At 35.3% G+C, this 9,919-nt stretch overlaps 1 protein-coding gene across 4 annotated transcripts in view; it reads left to right on the forward strand.

Annotated features, from left to right (window-relative positions):
* Positions 1–9,557, forward strand: part of LOC111440898 (vacuolar protein sorting-associated protein 26A-like) — an 11,131-nt gene extending 1,574 nt beyond the window's left edge. Inside the window, exons 2-13 of one of the 4 annotated variants that reach the window (XM_023077726.1) lie at positions 208–456; positions 2,213–2,260; positions 2,552–2,626; positions 6,004–6,078; positions 6,189–6,261; positions 6,605–6,649; positions 6,845–6,956; positions 7,224–7,290; positions 7,862–7,906; positions 8,190–8,245; positions 8,573–8,748; positions 9,090–9,557. In XM_023077726.1, the coding sequence (XP_022933494.1) occupies positions 2,258–2,260; positions 2,552–2,626; positions 6,004–6,078; positions 6,189–6,261; positions 6,605–6,649; positions 6,845–6,956; positions 7,224–7,290; positions 7,862–7,906; positions 8,190–8,245; positions 8,573–8,748; positions 9,090–9,268 (906 nt within the window). In that variant the 5' untranslated portion in view covers positions 208–456; positions 2,213–2,257 and the 3' untranslated portion in view covers positions 9,269–9,557. Of the gene's footprint in view, positions 1–207; positions 457–2,212; positions 2,261–2,551; positions 2,627–5,833; positions 5,910–6,003; positions 6,079–6,188; positions 6,262–6,604; positions 6,650–6,844; positions 6,957–7,223; positions 7,291–7,861; positions 7,907–8,189; positions 8,246–8,572; positions 8,749–9,089 lie in introns of those variants that run through there. The other 3 variants (XM_023077727.1, XM_023077725.1, XM_023077729.1) reach the window with 3 other exon arrangements.
* The last annotated feature ends 362 nt before the right edge of the window (positions 9,558–9,919 follow it).

The raw sequence follows: 9,919 nt of genomic DNA on the forward strand, positions 1-9,919 counted from the left end.
TTTTTTTTTTTTTTTTTTTTTTTTTTTTGCATTGGTTGGAACAATATTTTGCTCAGCTTTGGAAAAGTCCTTTGAATGGTAAGTTCTTCAATCAGTTGAGAGGGGATAAGGGACTCTTTAGAGTTCACAAAAACGTATAATAAGTTTGGTTGGTATTCAAATTCTTTTTAACCAATAGAGGTGCTAAAATTAGTATTATGGTTCCAGCAGAGACTCAAAAAAGAGGTTGGATGGTTTTTTGGGAGATATTGGATGAATTGCAACAGCAATCTAGAAATCCGGTTGATTTTTGCATGCAGAATGATGATGTTTCTCAGGCACGTCTTAGAAGCAATGATTGTGACAATGACCAGGTTTTTTCAGCTTCTTTGGGATTTAAAAAGGAAAGGAGATGGCAGTTATACACTTCGAGGAAGTTTTTGTTATAATAAGGCTTCATACTTTTGAAGATTGAAGGTATATTTCTGAAATTTTGAAGAAATAAGTTTGTAAAAATTGTTAAACCAATCCTTTTTCAGCAGATAAGGCTTAGCTTAAAATGAAGGATTTTAAAGGGTTTGCTGACAGGGGACTTCTTGCTTCTTGGTAGAAGTTGGTGTCTAAAATACAAAAAATGGATGCTCAAAAGCATAGTAGGCTAAGTGGGGGTAGAAGGTTTTGGAGGATGGATCAAAATCAAGAATTTCCTCTTTCTTTATGGGATAAGGAACACGATGAAGCCATAGGCAAGGAATCTGGTTTGCTCATTAAGATTCTTCGGAAACAATTATTTGTTTATGGTTAGGTATCTTACCCAACTTCACTTGAAAATGCAAGAAAAGCACAACAAACAAAACAATAATTGACAATACCACAATGCAAGAGTGTTGGTCAAATCTTGATTTGAATTTTGGCATGGGGTGTTAAAAATGTTATTAGAGCAGGACCTCTTCTAGTAAGATGTGATTCGGGACAAACTAAGCAGAAGTTGGTGGGCATGTAACGCCAAGTAAAGGATATGATGCAATTAGGTGCGCTTTCCTTTTTTATGGCTCAATTTTAGGAACTTCAAAGTTAATCTTGTTTTCTTAAGCAAAATTCTATGTTGGATGACCACGTAGGAACTTTTCTAGAAAGTATGTGATTGAGAATATAGCATGCTGAAATGACCCGTATTGGTCTGTAGGGATATTATGCACTCTTAGAAGCAAGATAAGTAGATAATGTGGTCATGTCGCAAGAAATGCAGGGAGTATCAGAGGCATCATATGCAAAATCTGGATTCCAAGTGTTATAAATGATATTAGAGCAGACCTCTTCTACTAGGATGTCGCCAGGAATGTAAGGGAATGTTAGAGCCATCACATTCGAATTTGGATTCTGAATCCTAGTACGAATCCTAGGCTTGGTGGTGCTTTCAACAAGTTTTAGTTGGCCTTTAGTGTGGTTTTGAATGGGCTGTCTCTGGCATCATGTGTGGCTTCTCAAGCTCTGGCTTTGGTCTTTAGTGTGGTTTTTAGTGGGCTGTCTCTGGGTTTGGTTTTTAGCGCGGTTCATTGTTGTGTTTGTTGGCCTTTTTGTCTTCTCAGATCTTTGGTTTTTTCATTCCTTTTTGGGTTTCTTTTTGGCCCTTGTTACTTCACTTTTAGTTATTTTTTCACTCCCTTGTGGAATTTGTATTCATAAGCATTAGTCTCTTTTTTATTTCTTGTTGAAGAAAAAAAAAACAAAATGTTGAGTTACTTCTAAAAGTAGAGATTATTGTGCACTTAAAATTATTATTTATAATCTCCTGGAAAATTAACTTCAGCTATTTTAAAAAATTGATTTTCCATGGAAACACATTATAAGTAAACAGGAGACAATAGCTTAAAGAAAATGGTCATCTATACATGTTTTTGCTAAATTGTTTTTCAAAAAACTAATTTTTTTTTTCCAAAACACTTCCAATAGCCCCTATCATGCTGAATTTGTTCTGAATATGGGAAATGGTTGAAATATATAGTGTCAATGCTAAATTAGTTCTGAATTGGAGTGTTTTCGACTTCATCTAGTTCATGATTATTTGGCTCCTCTTGTGGTGGCTATTTTTTGGCCCCTTTTGTATTATTTTATTTTTCTCCATGAAAGCTCAGTATTTTTATTAATGAAAGTGTTAAATTAGTTTTGGCCAATTTTTTTGGTTTCCAATAGGGATGATTGTAATACATGATGTTGTACTTCACGTATGCAGACTGGTTGCTTCAGGTTTTGGAGATCAAGTTGATAGCAGACCATTATGGTAATATATATTTATGTACTTAGGTTGTTTACCGATGCCGATTACTTTATTATTTTCGTTATTTATTATTTGCTGAGAAGGAAATTATTCCGATGTTGGCACATGAAAAATATCAACTGCCAAAAGGAGTTGCAGAAAGGTACCCCACCTGGCAATTATCAAAAGAGTCATTATTTCGAAGGAGATTTGAGATTTTCCTGATATTTATTTTATTTATTTAAAATATTTCTTGCACGAATATTATGATGAGATGGTGTTTTATTTTTTTAAAATTTTATTTTGATATTTCAGAATTACCTGCTTGGAGCTTTTAAGCCATCTTGCAACATATCAATTGCATTTTCTGATGGGAAAACACGCAAGCAGGTATCCCGTTTTCAGTAGTTAGCTGATTTAATGAAAGAGAGAAAATGTTTGTTCCAATTCTCATTTAGACGTGTTTTTGAAATAATAAACAGGTAGTATCTATGTAAGCTTATTGTTTTTTTTAGAAGAGAAACAATTATGAATGGAACAAAAGGAGTTAGACAACCCTAATGCTGCCTATTTGACAATTGGTATGACCGAGGGAAAACTAGAGCTAATTTCCCACCATTTACACATAAATCATGCCAAAAAACTGTATGGAGACTTTCCAACCTTTACTTGAATACTAGTACTAACAAAAGCAATCGTGAGGCTAATATACCTCATACCTCCAAGGAGACTTTGAAAAACCCCCCAAATAGGGAGATGGCCAAAAACATTCAGCACTCGATGAATAGTAATTTAGCCACAATAAACTGCTGCCAGAGAGCATTTTCCTCATAAAACGCCAAATCCATTTTTCTAAGAGGGCCTCATTTTGATGCTCTCGATTACTGATCGCAAAGCCTACCGTAAGTTGGTGACGCTGAGTTGTCTTCCAATTTACATTGTGCATACCCCCATCCAATTGCGAATCTTCCCAAAAAATTAGCGAAGAATCTTTTCCAAGGAAAACTGCTACTTTGGTGGGAAGGTGGAACAAAGAGAGGCAATAAATCGGTAAATAGAGTGTAGCCTGAATAAGAATTTGTCTACCACCTTCGGATATGTTGGCATATTTCCAGTTGTGTAGTTTATGATCAATCCTCTTAGTTATATGAGGCCAAGAATTTCAAAAATTGAAAAGGATCAAACACCATGAGATGGTCCCAAATTTAAATGATAATGGATAGTGATTGGAAGTAATGCGCTCAAGCATGAGTTATTGTGCAGTCCCAAACTTCCAAAGACGATCATTGGTGAGCAAAAATTTGTCCAAGAGTGAGAGCATTATTGCCTGACCAAGTGAAACAATCATTTTGAATTGACATGTTAAGTAAGTTAACAATTCATTGATTAAAAATTCGCATGTTCCTAGTGTTCCCAGGTCCCACAAGTTTCATTAAAATTTCCACCAAGGATCCATCGACCCACCCAAACCCGCCAAATCGTGAAACTCTTGCCAAAAATCTGTTTTAAGGCTCTAGCTGAAGGACCATAAATGGAAGACAACCAAAAAGAAAATCCATCAGCCATAAAATCATGAATAGAAAGTCAGAAAAGACCTTAGTTCTTAATAGTGAATTTTGGATCGCTCCACATAATAATAATAATCCTATCCGACGCATAGAATCGAGGGAGGCCCATTTGATGTATTATGAGCTCCATATAGACTTGATTGTACGCGTCGTGACCTTGGACGATTTTGTTTCTTGTATAAGTACAAAAGAGGTGTTCTTCTTTTGAATTGTGGGTTTGATCACTGGCCGTTTTTTCCACGACTCCAAATGATGTACATTTGAAGAGAGAAATTTCATTGATCAACTGGAGGTCCTGCCAATAAATCCAGTTTTGTCATAATGTACAGTGGTTGTGAGGTTCTTTAGCTCTCTTCTGCAAACTATTTTCTTCCGTTTAGTAACAAAGTTTTTTTCCACAGTAGTTGCGGGTGGAATGCAATAATACAGAGGCCACGGTCTTGTAGAATGGAAACAATTTGGCTCAGTGATGGAGGAAGTTAGAGGAATTGCTTGGAGCAGTTGGAACAAATTGATGATAAAATAGATTCTGTAGTACACGGAGTTGTGAACAATTGAGATGGAATAGTTTGCCTCTCGAGGTTAGGGGAAGTTGGATCATGTGTAGCAAATGGTAGGGCTGGTTAAATTGGGTTATCAGGAAAATGACAATTGGAATCCTAAAAAATTAGTAAGGTGGATAAGGATGGAGCCTTGAGGAGGCTTCTTGATTTTTATATGAGCATCGGTTAGGTTGATTTTTCACGAGGTAAGGTTCGTTGTTGTTTCATACCTTTGTATTTATTTCCACTGACATGAAAGTTTTTGCCCTAAAAATTTGGAGGCAAATTGAGTAGTCCAATCCATCCTCCATTAAAACCTTTCAAGTTCTCCTTCGGGGATGTTTTGGAATTCCTAGTATAAAAGTTCAATCTATAATCTCCAATCAGAGTCCAATCATCATTCAGGCAGAGAGGATCATGTAAACTCTGACCATAACAATGAAGCAGAGCTTTGTTGTCTTGAAAGGGATAAATAGACTATCAGTCCAAAAACTCTGAGAGAATAGTTGACTTGATACACAGCCAATTGGGATTGTGGCTGGGGATTGGTTGGGCAGATTTGGGTGCCTGAATCTGCTGTTGAAGGTTTTCTTTGTATGTGAGCTTGCGGTTCTTTGTCAACTTCCTATATTAGCTTCTCCTTGATAGTCTGAGATAAAAGAGAAGGAAAACCGACAATGTTTGCTATTCTGAAGGGACAATAAGGCAATGACATCCTCTGTTATGAAAAAGCTGATTAATTTCGACAATGAAATCTGTCTTATTTTTCAATTTTTCTACCCAGAGAGCATATTCATCATTTCTCAATTCAAGAAGAGCTTGTGTGAGCAAGATTCATTGGAAAAGTGTTGAAGGACTTTGCTGACCAATGGAGTGAGTTCCAAGTAATGGGGATGGCAAAAGTATAGGTACACAACCAATTTCATAGATAAGGGCTCAGCTTCCATGAGAATCATCATCAAAAGCAATGGAGAAAACTTTTCAATCAATTGAGATAGATCGTTAGAGTTGTTCCATTCTGGGAGGGGAGGTAGAGGGTGAATCATGATGGCCGGAGATTATAGGCTACATAAGCTGGGAGGAGAGAGTAGAGGGAGGCAGAGAATTCATTCTGCTTCTAAAAATTCGGAGTCTCTCTCTCTCTCTATATATATGTACAAATATAAATATGTTTATTGTCTGTGTAAGCTATTGAGTTTTGAAATGTTTCTTTTCTTTTTTTTGTAGTAGGAGTACCATAAATTGTATTAAACTCATATTAATCAAAATGTAGTAGGGTTAGTGCAAATTGGGGTAAATTCATGTTAATCTTCATTAAATCCTCGATTAATCATTTTTAATTTCCTGTTTGGATTTTAATTTTCTTTTAATTCTCTATAAATAGTGAATCACTCTCTTGTATCCATAACTGTTCATTTAAAGTCTTGATTGATTCTCGTAAAGAATTCAACTGATTCTCTGAAAGAATTCTCCTTTTATCCTCTTAGGCTACACCAAATTGGAATCAAAGTGCCTGAATCCAGGGCCAGAATTTTTTTTAACCAAGACTGATATAAATTTACCGTAATCCTAATATATTTTCGTTTACACAATACTTTCACTTTGCAGAATAGGGTTATTTTTGTTCATTATTTTTCTCAACACATTTCTCTTTTAGGTTTCATTAAAGAAAGAAAATGGTCAGATGGTTTCGATTCCCCTTTTCCAAAGTCAAGAGAATATTACTGGGAAGGTATGTTTATTTTGTTAATTTGACATTTTCTTTGCCAATCTTTATGAACTTTGTTTCTTTTTATTGGAGACTGTTAGATTCCATTTTTCATTTTTCTTATTGTGCTCCAGATAACTGTAGATCCTCTACAAGGAAAGAAGATTGACCACAATGGTGTTAAAATTGAGCTTCTCGGTCAAATTGGTGTGCACTTCTGCTTTCACATTATGATAGTTTTCTTTTATTTGTCTATATATACATTTTTAACATCGGCGAGTTTCTCTCTTTACCACCAAATGTTTTCTTTATCTTCTTGCTTCGAGGGTATTCTTATTGGTTCTTTATATAATTTTTTATTGGGGATATTGCTACATTTCCTTATGTATATTTTTGCTTTCTTCCTGTCGTAATTTCTTTAAATGGGGCTACCTTGTGCTAATGGTGCTAACAACCATGCTTTCTGGGCATCAAACTTTGAAAAATTAATATACTCTCTCTCTCTCTCTCTGAGAAATTGATATAGTTAGTTTCATACTCTTTTTTGCAGAGATGTATTTTGATAGAGGCAACTTTTATGACTTTACTTCTCTTGGTAAGTATTATATGTGTTCATTCTTGACGCTGTTTGAACTTCACTCATTTTCAAGGGTTAGAGAATTATGAGGGTGCAAAAAGACAAATTACAGTTTCATTGTTTTTGATGCATCCATCATGTTATTTTTTGCATCATTATTATCATACCTGTCGAACATGTTCTTCAGCATTTAACTTTCATTAATTTTTCCAGTTCGTGAATTGGATGTTCCAGGAGAAATATATGAAAGGAAAACATACCCATTCGAATTTTCTACAGTTGAAATGCCTTATGAGACATATAATGGGGTGAATGTGAGGCTGAGGTAAAGTCTTTTGGAATTAAGATCCTTTCTTTAATAATGTGCTATCATCTTTTCTGCTGGCTTCTCTTATGAATGTTAACCAGCCTCACACCGATAATGCATTTCTCCTCACTGATGCTCAATTGTTAGTTTGATTGTTGTTTATCTATTTCGGACATTTGTTAGATGGTACATCATGGTATTTTTGCATTTTTCTATTTTAATATTTCAATTTTTTTAAACTAAGAGATTGTTTTGATCTGGTGCTCTCTTAATTTCCTTATATAGGTATGTCCTCAAATTTACCATCAGTCGTGGTTATGCTGGTAGCATAGTGGAATATCAAGACTTTATGGTAGCATTTCTAACTTCTTTTTCCAGTGGCATAACACACTGCTTTGAACAATGTTAGTGAATGTATATGTTGATATGCATGAACATTGTAGAGTAGTAGTTTGACACATGCATTGCATGAGGTGCATTCTTCTCTTTAACAATAATTGACATGAAGTCTCCTGATCTTGACATGTTCTTCATTGAGTTCGCAAAAAATCTTATATCATTTTAAATAATAATAAAAAAAATGTTCCAGTTTATTTACTATTATTATTATTTTCAAAATGGCATCATTAGCTCTTGCCTCAATGAAACGTTTTTGTGCTTATTTTCTTTATCTCTCCACTCTTGCGTTTGTTTTATTCTTTTTTTCATGCTTCATCCTCTTTTCAAGCTTATTCTGTTTTCTTGTACTTGCATCTCTAGCATTGACAGTTCTATTTTCATAAATTATGGAGGTGGTGGCGGAAGAAGTCTGAACTCTTGTTAATCTGCTTAGTTGTTTCTTTCTTAACATGTTAACTGCCACAAGTCTGTCTAGCCTATGTGGATACTGTACAATTAAGCTTGTAATCATTGGTTTGCATCAGGTTCGCAACTATTCACCCCTTCCATCAATCAACAATGGTATTAAGGTCAGTACAGTGATATACCCCATACCTTGAAACTTTTTGTACTACAGTAGTTTTCTGCCGTTTTCACTTGTTTCTACAATGACAAGCATTTAGTTTATGGCTGTCAACTCAATGAAATACACGTTTTAACACACTAGGGTTTGTGGCAGTTTACTTTCAGTAGCGTGAAATGCTTTCATGCTTTCATGCTTATGCTGCATCGTGTCACTAATATCTATCTATACCTGCTAAACAAGGCAACTTCCTTGTGGATCATCTTGATTATTTATGCTCTTTGTTTTAGATGGAAGTCGGGATTGAAGATTGCCTGCACATCGAGTTTGAGTATAACAAAAGCAAGTAAGTAGTGTAGATTTTCTGGCTGGGGTTTGAACTATGCTCTTGCAACATCTACCTCCTCAACTTCATTGTTTAATATGACGAATTTATTAAATCTTCAAGGAAGTATTCATTCTTTTGTCACTGACTAGATAGAACTTATATTGGTGTTTATAGAAGCTGATCATGTTGGCTGTTTCATTGGCTACCTTTAAATTGTTTTTATTTATTTATTTATTATTATTATTATTATCATATTGAAACTGGAAGCAATGGCTTTCCCCCTCTTTTCTTTCAGAGATGGAAAATTAAATTTTCTTAGTGAGTTAAGAAAATTTGTATATACAGGTACCATCTCAAGGATGTTATCATTGGCAAGATTTATTTTTTGCTGGTGAGAATCAAGATAAAGAATATGGATCTGGAGATCAGGCGACGAGAATCAACGGGATCTGGAGCTAACACTCATGTCGAGACAGAGACACTGGCTAAGTATGAGCTAATGGATGGAGCTCCAGTTAGAGGTTTGCTCCCAATGCTCCTTTTTTTAAAAAATTACCATTACCTAATGCAGGGTAGGATATTTGTGTACAAATGGTAAACCTCATTTGTTTCTTTCTCCATGAACCAAACTTTCTTCGATATTTGAATAGTAACAAAGATACTGAACACCTAAGACACGCTTAACAAGGCATAGGCCCAAAATAAAAAAGTGCACACATACAACCTTGAAAAACACGAGATACTAAACTTTCTTGCTAACACAGTGTGGGGTAATCTGCGTTGAAAGTTACTTTTTTGGCGTTGTGTTTTTTAGTTCCAAATGAATCGGAAAGCTTAAAATAGATTGTATTTGCTTCTCTAGGTGAATCTATTCCTGTCAGATTGTTTCTGAGCCCTTATGAGCTGACGCCTACGCATCGTAATATCAACAACAAATTCAGTGTGAAGTATTATTTAAATCTTGTTCTTGTTGATGAAGAAGACAGACGCTATTTCAAGCAGCAGGAGATCACTATATATAGGCTTCAAGAGACTTCCTGATTACTCATCTCCAAATACTGTTAGATAAAGTCACTATTGGGAAGGAGATCTACTACTGGGAGACCTCTGTAAAGCGCATTTTTTTCCGTGAAAATTGTCTATTTCTTTTCCAAGCAAAATGTTTGACTGGTTTGCTTAGGCATGAAATCTTGGTGAGATCATTTCTTTTAGTTGGTGGTAAGTTGGATGTGTTGATTGTATGAACGTTGTTGCCAAATTATTGAACAATTTCATCACGAGCATCGATATCTGGTTTTAGCATGCTCAATTGTAGATTCTTTTCCTTTTTTTTCCCGAAATCTGCATATTGTTCAGCAGTTCTTTTGTTGTTCAGAAGGAATAATATTATGCTTTTAGGATGCCTCAACTTTTGTTCTTTTGTTGTACTAATTCTGCTCGTGGCTAGAAGAGCACCACAGGCCAGCAAGAGAAGTCGGCGAAAAGGACTTGTAACCTGAGAAAAAAGGAAATTGAAAATATCTTAATTCTCTTATTAAATGGCAGTATACCAGATTAAGGTTACTCCTTTGACTATTCCTTGCAAGCTGAGCTGAGGCATAGGATATCGTTCTCAGTTTGGATATTAACTCATGAAATAGTAAGCATGCGAAATTCTTTTGTTAGCACATTTGATGGTTGAAGCCATGAGCG

This window comes from Cucurbita moschata, unplaced genomic scaffold (genome assembly GCF_002738365.1).
Source record: "Cucurbita moschata cultivar Rifu unplaced genomic scaffold, Cmos_1.0 Cmo_Scf00003, whole genome shotgun sequence".
NCBI classification, from domain to species: Eukaryota; Viridiplantae; Streptophyta; class Magnoliopsida; order Cucurbitales; family Cucurbitaceae; genus Cucurbita; species Cucurbita moschata.